This window comes from Rhinolophus sinicus, chromosome 1 (genome assembly GCF_057876585.1).
Source record: "Rhinolophus sinicus isolate RSI-liver-muscle chromosome 1, RSI-T2T, whole genome shotgun sequence".
NCBI lineage: Eukaryota > Metazoa > Chordata > Mammalia > Chiroptera > Rhinolophidae > Rhinolophus > Rhinolophus sinicus.
In genome coordinates this window covers 1,931,947-1,948,658 of record NC_142501.1, presented here as the reverse complement: position 1 = coordinate 1,948,658, position 16,712 = coordinate 1,931,947, and the positions used below count along the sequence as shown (strand labels likewise).

At 60.4% G+C, this 16,712-nt stretch overlaps 1 protein-coding gene across 2 annotated transcripts in view; it reads left to right on the top strand.

The window, feature by feature from the left end:
• Positions 1 to 16,712, top strand: part of SHANK3 (SH3 and multiple ankyrin repeat domains 3) — a 47,006-nt gene that overhangs the window by 25,057 nt on the left and 5,237 nt on the right. The window contains exons 18-21 of one of the 2 annotated variants that reach the window (XM_074326676.2): positions 1,444 to 1,467; positions 4,515 to 4,645; positions 5,245 to 5,329; positions 9,546 to 11,781. In XM_074326676.2, coding sequence (XP_074182777.2) covers positions 1,444 to 1,467; positions 4,515 to 4,645; positions 5,245 to 5,329; positions 9,546 to 11,781 — 2,476 coding nt within the window. The remainder of the gene's footprint in view (positions 1 to 1,443; positions 1,468 to 4,514; positions 4,646 to 5,244; positions 5,330 to 9,545; positions 11,782 to 16,712) is intronic. The other variant, XM_074326677.2, reaches the window with a different exon arrangement.

Sequence of the window (16,712 nt, the reverse complement as noted above, 5' to 3'; positions counted from 1 at the left end):
CTCTTCCTGAGCAGAGTGGGGAAGGATGACGAGGGGACAGCTTAGCACAGAGCCTCGTTCCTGCTGAGCCAGGTCACAGCTTTGGTTGAAGCTGGGCACTAGCTCGCCGTTGCTCCACTGAGGGGTGGGGAGCCACTCCCACTCCCAGGGGACAGCTGTCCTGGGAATCCAGTCCACTTACCGACCTTCTTGAGAAACACCTGGTTTGAGGTAGCTAGGCCACATCAGGATTTCCCCACGTTCCTAAGGCAGCCCAGCATCCAGCGTTTGCACCTTCAGATATAGAAATAAGATGTGCTGTCTCATTGCTGTGTCAGGTGCATGTCACACTGTCGAGAGCTAGTGGAATATTCAGGGTCCTGTAGTCTAGAGAGAAGATGGCCTCAACAGCTGGAAAGAAAGAAAAAGTGTGACGACAGAAAAACCAGGTGGCAAGGGTGGCTGCTTGCCACTGACAAGGCAGGGAGAAGCACAGTCCTTCAGGTTACAGGAGGGAAGGGCCCCCTGGGGCGGCATGGTGTGAGCAGAGGTGGCACGCGAGAAATGCAGGGTTGAGGAGGCTGGCAGAAAAGGGAAGCAGAGGAAGAGTCCCTGAGGGAGGGTCTGGGCAGAGACCCTTCAGACACAGGTGGCAGGAGGAGGCGGGCAGAGCACCCCCAGTGCCCTCCTGCATTGGGGTGCCTCTGGTCACCACGTGCTCACCTACTCAGCTTCAACAAGGGTGTGCTGGGCTGGAGAGGTCAGTGGGGACCCAAGCCAGGGTCCGAAGCCCCTCCTGTCCGTCTGCTTTCCTATGATAAATCTGGAATTTCTGGGTCCCTTTTTCTTTTGTAATGAGAATGTCAGTGTGCAGTCTAACTGGCCGCAGCCTGGTGAACACATGAACCTGCCCTTTGTTAGAAACACTGCACAGAATGCCCCAGAGTGACCAGTGAAGCCATCAGTGGCCTCAGAACTTGGTTTTTATGGGCTTTGCCTTTCCTCTAAAAAAATGTGAACTGAATATGATATAGTTGTGCATGGATGTCTCCATATGTATGTGCATGCGTGTGGATGTGCACAAGCATGTGGGTGGATATGCATGTGTGCACATGTGTGGCTGTACGTGTGTGCACGTGTTGGACTGGGCGTGCATGTGTAGATGTGTGGATGTGCACATGTATGTGTGAGAGCATGTGTGCACATCTTTGAGTGGACTGCAGAAGCGTGTGTGTGCACACAAAAACATGTCCCTGCTTGTGGTTATTTCCATCTTGCATTTCAAGCCGTGTGCCAACTTGGCATTGGGGTGTATTTGCCACTCGTGGTCTGATGGGGGGTGTGCAGGTTTGGGGCTGTGGGGATCTGGGAGGTCCTGGTGGTTGGGAGGGCTGGGGAAGGGGGCCGGGTGCTGAGGGACAAAGCCTGCCTCTTACCCCCTTTGCTCTGTTTCTTGATTCCAAGCCTCCATTCGGAGAAGGAAAGGGGGTGAGTCACCTGCTGTGTCCCCAGGGCCCCAGCTTCGCCTGACCTCATCCAGGGAAGTGCTGGTGTGTGAGAGGTTCCAGTTGCAGTCCCGGTGGTCTGGGAGCCTGGGTTGTACCCTCTTGGTGACCTTCTCTCTGGGATCTGGTGGGGGCACAGTAGGACCTGGAGAGAGAGACAGGGAGTTCCCAGGGGTGTGGCCACCTGGGGGTGTGACAGTGAGGCTCAGTCATGGGCCCTGGGGCTCAGGCTCGTGGAAGTCTGGAGCCGGGCCGGGGGTGGGGGTCCAGAGAGCCCAGCTGTGGCACTCGCTTGTGGAACATGGTGACCGTGGAAGGCAGCGACGGCTGGTGGGCACAGGAGTGTCAGGTGCTTGACTTGCCCTGTGTTGCTTCCTGCTGCCTATGCTCTGGGTTCCCCTGTGCCTGGTGTCAGATCTATTTTGGAGTCAAGCCCAGTGTGACAGTCCCTTCCGAGCAGGAGCCTGGGCCCCGCAGCCCTGGGTAAGGGGCTTGGAGCTCCCTGCCCAACATTGTCCGGGCTTGTCTTCTGCACCTCTCACTCCTCCCTTCAGGCCTCAGCCCCCAAGTCCTCCGAGGCTCCTTCCCGTGTGTCCAGCCTGGTTGCCAGCATCCATGTGGGGACACAGTCTGGGCCTGGACCCGGGTCCAGCACTTGGGGCCTGGCCTCGGCCAGCCTCGGCCACCTCTCCTGCACAGGAGTCTGGGCCAGACGGAAGCCCGAGGTGATTGCAGTCCCTCCTTTGTGTGCCTGATGCCCATGCGTCCCTCCCTCTGAGGCCCGCCGGGCGCACGCTTACCTCGTCTTGCAGCCCATGCTTTCCTGCACGACCTGCAGCCCTGTGAGTTCTCCTGTCCCACATGAAGTGCTTTCCCTAGTGTCTTTTCAGGCATTAAAACCAGTGACGAGGTCTCCCTCTAGGGACACTTGGCTGCACACCTTTGAGGCTGGCACACAAGCTATTTCTGGAACACACTGGCTTTGTCCTCAGCTCATTAGCGGGGCTCCTAGGGTGCTGTACTGTGGCCTGCACGCTTCCCCCAGGGTAGGGGCAGTGACAGGCGAGTCATCGCCCCGCAGGCCCTCACCCCCTCTTGTTGAGACAGTGGGTCTGCCTGTGCGCACACATGTCGTGTCCTGACAGCTGTGTCGTGAGGCTGGTGCCCAGACCTGCTTCCCAATGGGCTTCACTTCCTCCTCGAAGTGTCTAAAGAGCTTATTTCAGAAGGTATTCCCTGATTCTGTTGGGGGTTGGTGTTGCCCTCACTGGCTTGTAGCCTTCAGGGTTCTTTCTCCCTTGAAAACAATTCTCTTCTGGCCTGGGCACTGCCCCCGGTGGCAACAGCATCTGCTGCGCCACCCCCACGGGGTTGCTGTGTCGGGTCTCTGCCAAGTTCTGGGCCCAGAGACACAGCCTCTGAACGCACAGCTCAGGTGAGCTGGTGCCCCGAGACCCGTGGGCGTGTTGCCTGCGTGCCAGTCTGATGTCTTCATCTTGGGCCTGTGATCCCGGCACTCAGTCTCCTAGCGCTTCTTGGGTAGAATGGGGGTGGTGGCACTGTCTTCATGTGGCTGCCGTGGGCGGAGAGCACAGGATCCCAGTAGAGCTCTGTAACCCGGAAGTCATCCAGGACTTAACAGGTGGTGCTGGTGACCTTGGCTTCCAAAGGTCAGTCATTTCATTACAAAACGAGGACCCTCTATTGTATGAACCTGCTGTGCCCTTGGGCCCGGGCCCAGGGGCTTGGAGATGGGCTGGCTGGGTGCATGTTGCTGGTGCGCTGGAGCGTGTTGCGCTCCTGTGCTCAGGCCCCAAGGAAGGGTACCAGCTGTTTCTGACCGGAGGCCTGCAGGCACTGGGGTCGGGAGCGGCCGTGTCTGGCAGGCACAGCTGTAGCATTCGTTTGTCGGTGCCGATTCTCAGGACACTTATGCCTGTTCCATCAGATGAGGAAACAATGTCACAGAGATGTTAGGCCAGGACAGTCAGCGTGCGGGGTGGGTCTGGTCTGGGCCTCCCGCTACTCAGAGGAGTTGTTTCCTCCCCACAGCAGCTGCTGGGCAGGTGGCAGTGGCCGACCACAGTTCTCCCACATGGAGACTGAAGGGACAGGGTGACATGACACACGTGCCGCCAGGGTTGGCCCAGCCCATGAGTCGCCAAGGGCTTTGGGATTTGGATCCTGACTGACAGGTGGAGTGGGTGAGGCTGCTGAGGGTCAGCGTGGCAGCCAGGTGGACACTGGCGCTGCGCTCCACGTGCTGGACCCGAGTGGACCCACCCCAGTCATCCAACCAGAGCCGAGAGCTCTCAGACACACGTGTTTGCTTAGCAAAATTACCAAGTCACGTTAATGGTTAAAAACCGCTTTTAAAAGCATCAAACTGCTTTAATTTAAAAACAAGCTTTTTAAATAATGGATTTGAGAGGCTGGCTGAGTCTGGTGGCTTTCCCCCTGGGTCTGCCTGCCCCTCCCCCGACCGCTTCCCAAGGGGCCCGGTAGAAGCCCCTCAGCCTGCCCCCCTCATCCTCTGCTCCGCACCCCCATCCTGGATGGAGGTTCTGTGGTCTGGTCTGCGCAGAGCCTGTGTTGGGGCGCTGCGCTGTTTGCAGTTCATCCGTCTTATTCACATCTTTTGTGGGCCTCGGCTGTACATCAGGGTCCGTCCTGGTGTAGTGGGGACACACTGTCGTGCCCTGTGCTGAGGACAGAAATGAAAGGCACAGGAAACAGTGATCCTCAGCAAGACCTGTGCTTGCAGGCTGCCCTGCCCCAGTCCTCTAATGGTCAGTCAGGCTTTTCCTGGACGGGTCCGTGGGGTCCCATGGAGCCTCCCTGAGGATGCAGAGGCAGGCTGGAGCGGGGTCTGCATTCTGGTGTGTGAGGGGCTTGTGTACCTGGGGACCGAGGATTCTGAGCTGGGCCCCAGGGGCCTCGGCAGCACGGGGTAGACGCAGCAGTGTGGCTGCAGGGCGGTGGTGGGCTCCGGGTCCTGGCGGCTGAGACAGCGCCTCCTTGGCTGTGCAGAGAAACTAGACGAGGTCCTGGCGGCTGCCGCGGAGCCCACACTGAGGCCAGACATCGCGGACGCCGACTCAAGAGCTGCTACCGTCAAACAGCGGCCCACCAGCCGGAGGATCACCCCGGCAGAGATCAGCGTGAGCCGCCTGGGGGGTGGGGCGTGACGCTGGGCGGGGCGTGGGCCGAGGGGAGTAATGCTGGGCGGGGCACTTTCTGGGGCGGGGGTCCGTCTTTTGTACCTCACTCCAGGTCTCCAGGTGTGCTTGTGAAGGACCCACAGCCTCTCCTGGAGACACTTGGGGCCATCAGCCCCCTGAATGCCCACAGTTGGACATGTGTTGAGTTCTCATTGCTCTGGCTGTGGCTTTCAGTGCCTCCTGCCTGAGGCAGGTTCTGTGCCAGGACCAGCTAGAGCACTCTGTTCATGCCACATCATGGTGTGTCTGTCCCCCAGCCCACTTCTCCCATTTGGTGCCTCTGAGCTGCTGCCCCAGCCTCACTGGGTGGAGCTCAGGGCCGGTCTGCTCTGGCCGTGGCTGCATCAGCCCCACGCAACAGTGCCCAGGCCCCACCGGCTGTGCCGCTGCTGTCTGCGCAGGCACCACAGCAGCAGCACCCTTGGAGTTAGTGCATGGGGTGTGTGACCTTAGGCTCAGGAAGAGGATGGTGGGGCTGGGTGGGCACCTGGGAGCCCCAGGACCCTAGGACCTCCATATACGCTCCCCGACTCCCACAGTCACTGTTTGAACGCCAGGGCCTCCCAGGCCCAGAGAAGCTGCCGGGCTCCCTGCGGAAAGTCATTCCACGGACCAAGTCTGTAGGTATGGCTGGGCTGGGGGCTGCACGCAGTGGGAGGAGTGGGGCGGGGCTGGGCTGGGGGCTGAAGCAGCGGGGAGGAATGAGGTGGAGCTATGGCGGGAGGACCCACTGCCTCCCCTCCCTCACCTGGGTTTCCAGTTTCCCTCAGAGCCCTGCCTTCCTGGGCACCAGCCCCGGAATCTCATGTGTTAGTGGACATAATGTGGGGGTCAGCCTTTCCCCAAACCCAGAAATACTTTGTGAAACAGACCCTTGAGTCTCCCCGCATACCCCCATCCACCATTCCCCATCCTGTGGGCGCTCCCCCCCCAACCACTACTCCCGTTTCAGTGGTCACCCCATCCATCTGCTCCCATCCTGTGGTCACCCCCTCCTATTCCTCCCACTGACACCAGCATCCCATCCCTGAGTCTTCTGTCTTCTATCCTGGATGCCTGAGTACATGCCGTGTTTCTGGTTCTAAATCTATCCTCCCCTTGAAACTGTATTGCTCAACACCTCTCATGTCCTTTACAGCCAGTTTTCTCTGGAGTCACCTGGACTTGCTGTCTCCCATCCCCCACCTGCTCTGTACCTAAAACTGAAATTGTTCCCACCAGACTCACCAGGGCTTTCCTCCCAGTGGACACTTGAGCAGCCCTCCTTTCTGACCTCAGTTAGCATTTGATTTTGCTGCTTCCTGGTCCATGAAACTTCTCCCAGTTTTCCCCTCGGTTCTAGTGACATCTGTCCAGTCCTTCCCTCACCAGTATGGATCCTTCTCAAGGCCGTGTCCTTAGTCTCTGCCTTCTGCACCTGTTTCCTGGGGACCTCATCACAGCCCAGCTGCTGTCACGCCCCACAGGTGGTCATTTCCTCTCTGACCCTAGGCCTGGCCATCTAACAAGCCCTGCCCACTGCTAATTCCTCTAGGCATCCAGTCCCCCTCACCTGTTCACCTGTCCATCCACCCACAGACCTGTTTGCTTTTCTGTCCATCCGGCCACCTGTCATCCATCCAGCCATGTACACCTCACCCCAGCTGTCATCTGTGAACCAGTAAATGCCCATTCAGCACTTAGTCCAGCTGTGTTATGCTCGCTGCTTCCTGTGATACCAAGAGTAACCCTGTGGAAGTAACACTACTAGTGTCTCCATGTACAGGTGATGGAACAGAGGCAGAGGTCAAATGACTTGCCCAAGGTCACACAGCTGCCTTACCTGTCTTCTGTTCACCTATCTGGCCAACCAGCTGCCAAAACCTCAATGCCTCATTCATCCCAGGCCCCCAGATGATGGGTGCCCACTCTAGGCTGACCCTGGGCCAGGTGTGGGGGCTCAGTTGGGAGAGGTGACCCGTGTGCAGGCAGCTCAGCTCAGCAGTTACATGGTGAGTGTGAAGGAGCATGTACAAGTGGAGACGACTAGGGGCAGCAACCACACTGGGGTGTCATGGAAGCCTAGTGGGAGGGGTGAGCTTAGACATGGAGGAGAAGTGGGGGGGTTCTGGAAGATGATGGGTGAATTGCTGATAACTGCCATCCATTGTGTGTGGCATGGTCCTTGGGCTTCTGTGGGTCATTTCTGTAGGTGGGAGTGTGGGGACGAAGGTAGATGACACTGCAACTACTTTGGAGCTGAGAGGCACTCTACCCCCACCCCGACATCCCTGGCCTAAACCCTGGGTGTCCTGCATGGTTTCCTTACTCTCTGCTCCCCAGACAAATCGGGGGTCTGCCTTCTTAACGACTTTGCAGCCCAGCTTGGCCTCCGTGCCTCCTGTACCACACAGCTCTGGTCTCGTGACCTCTTGCCAGCTCCACCTACTGGTCCATCCCTCTGGGCAGATGGGGCCTTGTGCAGAGCAGATAGCACCCTCATCCACCAGGGGACCATCTATGGTCTTGTTGTTTTGGGGTCCTCTCCTGCTTCCTCCTCATCTGTGTCTGCCTCCCTCTGACCTGGTTCTACCAGCACTCACTGTTGCCCACCTGCCCTCATTCTGCCCAGGCCTGTCCCTCAGCCACAGCCAGCCCCAGGACTGACAGGTCCAGACCTAAGTGCATGCCCAGCAGGACACGGGCCCTGGTGGGGGTCGCAGCTCTTCCACACTCGTTCCTCCCAGACCTCCTGTGCTTGGGCCATGACCGAGCTCAGAGGGGCTCGTCTTCAATCCGCCTTGTCTTGATCTATGCCTACTGCCAACACAATTGTTGACTTGTCACAGTTCTGGGGCTCCCACCCCTTGTCCTGGCTGTGTGGCCCTGGGCACATGATTCCGTCCTTGAAACTCAGGATACCTGACCCATAAACATGGGGACCATCTAGAACTTATCTCCAAGGCCACTGCGAGGCTCCCCAAGGGGCTGTACCCACAAGCTGCTCCTGTGCGAGGACGCAGGGCCAGCATCTCTGGCCAGCCCAGCAGGTACGGGGGAAACGGCTCGCTGCTGTGGTCAGGGTAGAGGGCCCCACCTCACCCCAGATGGCAGCAGGACAGACCCCATTTCATCCCAAGGCCAGTGACTTGTCCTCACCCCAAGTTATAGCGTGGCACGCTAGGCCTCCTACAGCCCCCAGGAGCACTGGCCTTCCCTGTGTGGCAGACTCACACAGGCTGCTGGGAGCTTACCTACTGCGCAGGATGCAGCGGGGAGGTCCAGGCACTGCCCTGTGCCTAGTATGGGTGGAAGGCAGACCTCACGATGATGACAACGACCTCAGCCACCCACCTGGGCCACTTTGGGCTGCTTGGCCCTGTGCTCAGTTGTAATGGCGCCAGTTCACTCAGCCCCTGAGATGGGGAAACGGAAGTGGCAGGAGGTTAACACCACACAGCAAAGCCTCTGCACAAAAGCCCACGCTTGCTGTACCGGGGATCAAGAGCTCTGTGCAGGACGAGCCGCAAAGATGTGGGAGGCCTGGTGACAGCACTGCTGGCCAAAGGAGGAGTGGTTGGGGACAGGCAAGCTACATTATGGTGAGTTCATAAAAATACAGCCCAGCCCAGAGTGAGGCCAGGTGTAGATGGGAGCCATTCAGCTGCTCTCCTGGACTGGGCCATCGAGCATGCCTGCAGCACAGGTGTCCCCGAGAAGTCCTGCCAGGTTCTAGCCAGGCTGCAGGAAGACAGGGCCCCTGAGCACTCCAGCCCTGCTTGCTCGGACCCTAATGATGTCTGAATAAGGCAGGCATAGTGGGGTTCACTTTGAAAGTCAGTGTTGCCCCTGAGAGAGCCAAGGCTCAGAGGGGCTCAGGACCTGGCTTGGGGCCACACAGCCAATAGGAAGTAAAACTGAACTGAGTTAGGTGGTCAGCCTAAAATGGTCAGTTCCATTTTAATCCTCCTTCCTGTCCTCCCTTCCACGTGACCTTACTGCATTTCTGGGTAACCGCAGTGGCCTCTTGGCAGCCTCTCCTGGTCCCGTCCCAACCACGTGGCTCTCTGGGCTTCACTTTGCACCAAACACCCCTCACCTGGGCATCAGCTCTCTCTTGCCATAGGCACGGCTGCACAGGCCACAGTCCTGCAGTCCCCTTGCCCACAATGCATCACTCCTGCTGCGGGAGAATCCCCCTCCTTTCTGACCATCTCCCTCCTGCCTCTGGGGGCTACCAGGCAACCCAGTGACGCTTGCTCTGCTGGTAGTTCTGCAAAGTGCTATCTTGGGTGGGAGGCCCTGCACAGGGTCCCTAGCTCTCCTCTGCAATTCTGTCCCCGTGACTGGGGGCTGCCCCTATGCTCTGTCTCCGATGTGCCCTCTTGATGTCCCGGGGCTTGAGCAGGTCTTGGCCCCAACCCTGGGAGTCAGTTTGGGTCCTTTCTCACAGCCTCTGCTGGCTGAGACCCTGTACCCTATATCTGAACTGGTACCTCCCAAGTTTCGCAAGAACCTTCCTGAACCACCACGGGGCTTGGGGCGCAGGTCTTGAGAACCCAGGGAGGAGCCCAGTCTGGGGGTCTTGCTCAGATCGCCTGCTCCCGGCTCCCCGAGTGCCTCCTGCTCTTCAATCCCAGCCCCCACGCCTGGTCTGATACTGTCCTCCGGGTCGGGCTAGCGCCTCCCTGCTGATTTATAAGGGACGTCCTGGCAACTCCTGCGACCGGCAACGGGGCTGCCCTAGGATGGAGTCGCGGCAGGGTCGGCCTCTGCGGACGGCACGCGCTGGGTCCGGAGGGGGCCCTGGAAAGCACGGGTCCCAGCATCTCGCCGGTCTCACCGGGGCCTCTGTCCGCAGGGGAGGATGAGAAGCTGGCGTCCCTGCTGGAGGGGCGCTTCCCGCGAAGCACGTCCATGCAGGACTCGGCACGAGAGGGCCGCGGAATCCCACCCCCACCGCAGACCGCGCCACCGCCCCCGCCCGCCCCCTACTACCTGGACTCGGGGCCGCCCCCCGCCTTCTCGCCGCCGCCCCCACCGGGCCGCGCCTATGACACGGTGCGCTCCAGCTTCAAACCCGGCCTGGAAGCGCGCCTGGGCGCGGGGAGCACGGGCCTGTACGAGCCCGGCGCGCCCCTGGGCCCGCTGCCTTACCCGGAGAGGCAGAAGCGCGCACGCTCCATGATCATCCTGCAGGACTCGGCGCCCGAGGTGGGCGACGTCTCCCGTCCCCCGCCCGCGGCCACCCCGCCAGAGCGCTCCAAGCGCCGGCCGAGGCCACCGGGCCCCGACAGCCCCTACGCCAACCTGGGCGCCTTCAGTGCCAGCCTCTTCGCGCCATCCAAGCCTCAGCGCCGCAAGAGCCCGCTGGTGAAGCAGCTGCAGGTGGAGGACGCACAAGAGCGCGCGGCCCTGGCCGTTGGCAGCCCGGGCCCGGGCGGCGGCAGCTTTGCCCGCGAGCCCTCCCCGACGCACCGCGGGCCACGGCCGAGCGGCCTCGACTACGGCCCTGGGGACGGCCCCGGGCTCGGGTTTGGCGGCCCGGGCACGGGCAAGGACCGGCGGCTGGAGGAGCGGCGCCGCTCCACCGTGTTCCTGTCGGTGGGAGCCATCGAGGGCAGCCCCCCCAGCGCCGACCTGCCCTCCCTGCAGCCCTCTCGTTCCATCGATGAGCGCCTCTTGGGGGCCGGCGCCACCACCGGCCGCGACCTGCTGCTGCCCTCCCCTGTCTCTGCTCTGAAGCCATTGGTCAGCGGTCCAAGCCTTGGGCCTTCCGGCTCCACCTTCATCCACCCACTCACCGGCAAACCCCTGGACCCCAGCTCGCCCCTGGCTCTTGCCCTGGCAGCCCGCGAGCGGGCACTGGCCTCCCAGACGCCCTCCCGGTCCCCGACGCCTGTGCACAGCCCTGACACTGACCGCTCTGGGCCTCTTTTTGTGGACGTTCAAGCCCGCGACGCTGAGAGAGGGGCCCTGGCCTCCCCAGCCTTCTCCCCGAGGAGCCCAGCCTGGGTCCCTGTGCCTGCTCGCAGGGAGCCGGAGAAAGCTCCCCGGGAGGAGCGGAAGTCGCCCGAGGACAAAAAGTCCATGATCCTCAGTGTCCTGGACACGTCCCTGCAGCGGCCAGCCGGTCTCATTGTTGTGCATGCCACCAGCAATGGGCAGGGCCCCAGTGGACTGGGGCCCGAAGAGGAGCCCCCCGGCACCCCGGAGCTGGCCCCTGCACCCACACAGTCAGCCGTGGTGGCAGAGCCCCTGCCTAGCCCCCGGGCCCAGCCCCCTGGCAGCACCCCGACAGACGCTGGGCCAGGCCAGGGCAGCTCAGAGGAGGAGCCAGAGCTGGTATTTGCAGTGAACCTGCCACCTGCCCAGTTGTCCTCCAGCGACGAGGAGACCAGAGAGGAGCTGGCTCGCATCGGGCTAGTGCCACCCCCCGAAGAGTTTGCCAATGGGGTCCTGCTGGCCACCCCACTGCCCGGCCCAGGCCCCTCACCCACCACGGTGCCAGGCCCGGCCTCAGGGAAGCCGAGCAGTGAGCCGCCCCCTGCCCCTGAGTCTGCAGCCGACTCAGGGGTGGAGGAGGCCGACACGCGCAGCTCTAGCGACCCCCACCTGGAGACCACAAGCACCATCTCCACGGTGTCCAGCATGTCCACCCTGAGCTCTGAGAGCGGGGAGCTCACCGACACCCACACCTCCTTCGCTGATGGACACACTTTTCTACTCGAGAAGCCACCAGTGCCTCCGAAGCCCAAGCTCAAGTCCCCACTGGGGAAGGGGCCGGTGACCTTCAGGGACCCTCTGCTGAAGCAGTCCTCGGACAGTGAGCTCATGGCCCAGCAGCACCACGCCGCCTCTGCCGCTGGGCCTGCTCGTCCTCGCTACCTCTTCCAGAGAAGGTCCAAGCTGTGGGGCGACCCCATGGACAGCCGGGGGCTCCCCGGGCCCGAAGACGACAAACCAACTGTGATCAGTGAGCTCAGCTCCCGCCTGCAGCAGCTGAACAAAGACACGCGCTCCCTGGGGGAGGAACCCGTCGGCGGCCTGGGTGGCCTGCTGGACCCAGCAAAGAAGTCGCCCATCGCGGCAGCTCGGTGAGCAGAGCGGTGTGGGGAGGGTCCTGTCCCACATCCACGGGCCTCCCTTGTCCAGCCATGGCTCTCTCTGTCCCACCCCTCCCTGTCCTCTCCCCGTGCCCCATCCACCTCTCTGTCCTTGATCTGGCCTTGCTGTGTCTGTCTGAGACAGAAGGCACTCAGGGGCCTCAAACACCAGGGCTTCTGTCCTCTCCGTCCTTGTGGGTGCTGACAGGGAGCTGAGCACCCAACAGAGACCCAAGCGGGCGTGAGCCTGGAGGCTGGCCGACCAGGGGTTCCTGCAGCTCCCACCCTCACTCCCAACCAAAGCTGCCTGCCCAATATGCGTGGTTCTGGGGCCCACTCTGGAGTTGCACCCCCTCCCCAGCTATTTGGCTTTTCTGTGGTCCTGGGCACTCCCCCCATTCTCCCTGTGGCCTCGTGGCTGCCCTGTGTGGTTGGTGCCACCTTTCTGTAGCTGCCTTCTGCCTCGCTTCCTTTCCCTTTGGGGACCCACACCAATTTCTACTTTCTGCCCCAGAAACATCACTCTCTCGGCACCACTTCAGAATCCCTGAAACAGACTCCTGTCTGTAATTTTGAACGTGTGTTAGGAAGCCAATCTTATGGAAGTCACACCACCTTTTGGCACCCCATCTGGCCTCCTGCCTTCTCCATACCTCCACCCCCCCCACACACACACCACCCCCCATCTGTCCTGCTCTCCTACTTCCTTCCCAGGGTGGGGACTTGAAGGGACCACACTGTGCCCTGGAAATGGGGGGAGGGGATGGTCTGGCTGGGCAGAAGTTTCCGAAGCCCCTGGGCTGGTCCCTTGAGGACCCCATGCCCAAGGCTCCACCCTCAGAGGGGAACCCTGTATACTCCATGGATGCTGATGGGAGAGCTGGTTCCTGCCCATGGGTGCTGCTCTGAGGCACAGCTGGTCACCCCCCTGGCAGGCCTGTCTGCCCTTTCAAACTGCCTTTGCCTTCCGTGCCCCTTAGGCCCCACTTCTGGCTTTGGGGGGAGTTGTGGGGTGCCACCTCCTGACTCCTTCTTGCTGCCCTGAGGACCAATGTGGAGGGCTCTTTTCTATCCACTTGGAAGGCAGAGTTTAGGAAGCAGTGAGAGATTCAGGTGTTACTGACAAGGGTTTCTCTGGTCTACTTTCTTCCAGTTAAGGACTCAAAAGATAAGTGGGGGCTAGGGAAGCTCCCAGTACCCCTTGAGTGGCCTAGGAGTGCGGCCCTCCAGCTGTCATCCAAGGGCTTATTCTGCGGCCCTTGACCCTTTTTGCCTCTTCCAACTCCCAGTTGAGTTTGAAAGCTCTCTTCCCAGTGTTGAAAGAGCCCTTAGAGTGGAAATTACTGGGTGTGACAAGTGGTGTCCAGTTGGGATGAGCTATCTGGGTCCCAGGCCTCTGCAGGACCAGACCCCGGGGGGGGGGGGGGGTGTTCCTGGATCCAGCCTCAGCCAGCCCCCATCCTCTCTGCTTCTCCCCCCACCAGCCCTCTGTTCCTCTGTGCCCCTTGGTCCTGGTGAAAATTAAAGCCATTTAATGTGGGTAGCACAACACCTGGCACAGTGCAGACCCTCAATAAACGTTTGCTAAACGGACGAAAGAATGACGCTCAGTGCAAGTGCTGTCTTTTGTGATTTGAGGCCTAGGGAGGCGGCTCAGGACAAATGCCACAGGACAGTCACACGTTCAGGGTCACTGGGTGTGGAGCCCCCATAGTCAGGCTCAGGTGAGCCCAAATCTTGGCACTCGCTCTGCTGGCTCCATGGGATGGCTGGGGCAGTCCCTGAGCCGGTGGAGCTGATTACTGAGCAGGCATCTTCCAGCACGCCCCTGTCTGGACACCCTTGTGCTGTCATCTTCAGCATCCCTCCTTTGTCAGGCTGAGGAGGTCTTGTCCCCTGGCTCTGGGTCGTGCCAGGACCCTGTGCCTGTTCTCTTTCTTGGACATAGGGTCGGGAAGGGCAAGGCCTTCGCATCCCACTGGAAAGCAAGCCTCTCTCACCAAGTCGTTCCTGCAAAATTCCAGCGTCTGATTGGCTTCATGTGGTCCCCTGCTTTCCCCTGAACTGGTCACTGTGGTCAGGGCGACAGGGCTGTCATTGGCCAGGTCTGGGTCACTTGCAGGCACCAGGCATGGGGTCAGCCCCCCCAGTGAATCTCCAAGGAAAATTGGGTGCTGTGACCAGAGGTGCCAGGTGCTGGACAGCCTAGAACAGATGTCCCTTGTGACACGGCCGCACCAAGGTGGGCAACTCACTTCATTCCCTGATTGGCTTGGGGTCAGATGGCCCTGGGTTTCTGCCCTCAGCAGAACTGGGGCCTTTGAGCTCTGTGATCTTGGACAAGCCGCTTGTTCCTCCCTGTGCCCGATGAGGGTCACACGCATTGTGCACAGCTGCCGCACGGTGGGCGCACTGCCGGAGCGAGTGCCGTCTTTGCCGCCGTGCGCGCCCAGGCCCTCAGCGGCCCCTAGGTTATGTTAGAGCGTCCTTGTGCTGGAGCCTACACGAGGCTGTCCTGTCAGCCCCTTCATCCTCACATCCCCACACCCATTCTGTTAGCTGCACAGTCCTGTCGTCTACCGAGATCCGCTGCGTCCAAGAAGTGGTGGCGTCTGTCTGACCCCAAGCCCAGCTCTCTGTCCTCTCTCTGCCCACTGTCATCTGGAGCCTCTGTCCTTAACCCCTTCTGGTGACAGACTCTGGGTTTGTGCACAGTGACACCCTCACACAGACGTGCTCCTTCTGTAGACTGACACTTACCAGGCGTGTGTAACGTGCACGCGTGTTGTGAGATCACTATGTGAGCCGAGTTCTCTGGCTGCCGTTCCCTCTGCTCGTTTCCTTCTGCTGCTGCTCACACTTCCGTCCTCCCTCCCTCAGACCTGGGAGAAACCTCGGCCCTCTGGGGGGCCCACTGCCCTCAGGCGGGAGCTGAGCAGGGCTGTGCTACTGGGTCAGCCATCCCTGGGGCCTTGGTGGCCAGAGCCGGGCACTAATCTCTCATTCGGGGACGGCAGTGCTGCTGCTGCTGCTTTTTCGAGACAGTTTCCTTCCTAGCACTGTTCCTGGCAGAGACCCCAGGGCAGTTGCCACGGCCACTTGGAGCGTCACACCTCTGCACCTTGTCCCTGGTCCCCATGTGTTCCTTTGATCCTCCGAGACCCGCCCCTGTCCGCCCACCTTCCCCACTAATGGCTTAGCCCAGGCCCTGGTGTCCTCCAGCCACATGTGCTCTGCTGCCTGAGGTCTTTCTGGGCAAGTAGACCTGCCCGTATGTCACATATTTGAAGCTCAGTGACTTGTGGAACTGACAGCTCATCTGTACGGGTGCCTTCTTTGGTTTGGGGGTGCAAGGTCCAGGGCCTTTGGCTTTTTGGAACATTGACCCCAGACTACCCATCTGCTCTGAGTTCCATTTGTCTTCCAGGCCCCATGGTTGTGGCCTGAGGTCAGTGTGCCACTCAGTTTTACGGTCTGTCACCTGCGGTTTTATGGGGAAAGGGTCAGAGGAAGTAGCTTTGGAAACACACAGGTGCAGCTATTTCTTCCTGCCATACTTCTCAGTGCCTGGGTGTCTTGGCCTTTGCGGTCTCTCACCTTCTGGATCTCAGGCAGCTTCACTAGTTCGTCTGTCACAGAAGCCCCAACGACACTGCAGAAACCTGGTAACCTGTGTGGGCCTTGTCCTGCTCACATGCTTGTCAGGGACCTGGAGAAAGCCCCTGTGACCACAGGCACCTCAAGGCCAGTGGGGCCAGGACCTCAGAAACCTGGACTGACCCTACTGTGTGTGGCTGGGATGGTGCACCAGGCCAGGATGTGCCTTGCCCTTGCAGGTCACATGAAGTTGGGGACACGTGGTGTACCCCCAGGAAATGTGACCAGGGTTTCAGGAGCCCTGAACTCTGCCTGGGAGCAGGAGGGGGCCGCAGAGGGGATGTAGGGAGGTTCGCAGCACACCAAGCTTGGGCCCGGCAGAGGGAAGTGAGAAGCAAGCCGCCACCACCGGAGGTCGCTGTGGCACCCACGAGCCTGCGCCTCCTTCCTGTCTCCTGCAGAGGACTCTGTTCTCAGGTGACCCAAGGCCTGGGCCTGCACCTCAGGCACCCGCGTGAGTGCCCAGGCAGAGGCCAGGGCCAGAGGCTGGACTTTTCTTGCCCATTGGTATTAGGGGGCCAACAAGTAGTCAAGTCTGGGAGTGACATGTCACATTATTTTTGTTTAATGACATTTTTGCAGGGCAGTCTGTGTTCTTGGCTTTGTGTTAGGTACCAGGGGTCAAGGAAAATGGTGAGGAAGTGAGGTGACAGGTCCTGAGTGACACTTTAAGGGTCTGGGTCCAAAGATGGCTGCGGGCTGAGGAGCAGGGCCTGGGTTAGTGCTGGGAGCTGGTGACCTGTCAGTCACAGGTGCGAAAATGTGGAAATGCTGACGGTGGATCCCAGGACCCTGGGAGGGGAAGGGCTGTGGAAGGGAAAGCATGTTTTCAGACCCTGTAACAACTCAGGAGACACTGGCTGGGCCTCATATGTGGCATTGGGCACCTCGGCCATCGTGAACTGTGGGAGTGGATGACAAGGCCCAGGAGAGTGTGAACTAAGAGGGGAGCTTCCCATGTGGGAAGGAAGGGTTAGAGGAGAGGGCACCTTAAAGGGAGACAGGTGGACAGGCCAGCAAGGGGTCCTGCTGACGGCCTTGTCAGCTGGGGGCAGGGGACGAGACCAGACCCTATGGCCAAGGACTGAGGAGCAAGCGAGACAGTACGAGAGTCAGACATTGGTGGGGGCCAGGCCTTGCTCTGCCACAAGGAAGAAGGCTTCTGGAGGCCGCAGGATGTTGGTGCCTGTGAGGTGTTAGCTGGTGGTGGCCCAGAAGCCCTTTCACAGGCTGACAGGTACTGTGACGTGGCCATACCATGGTTG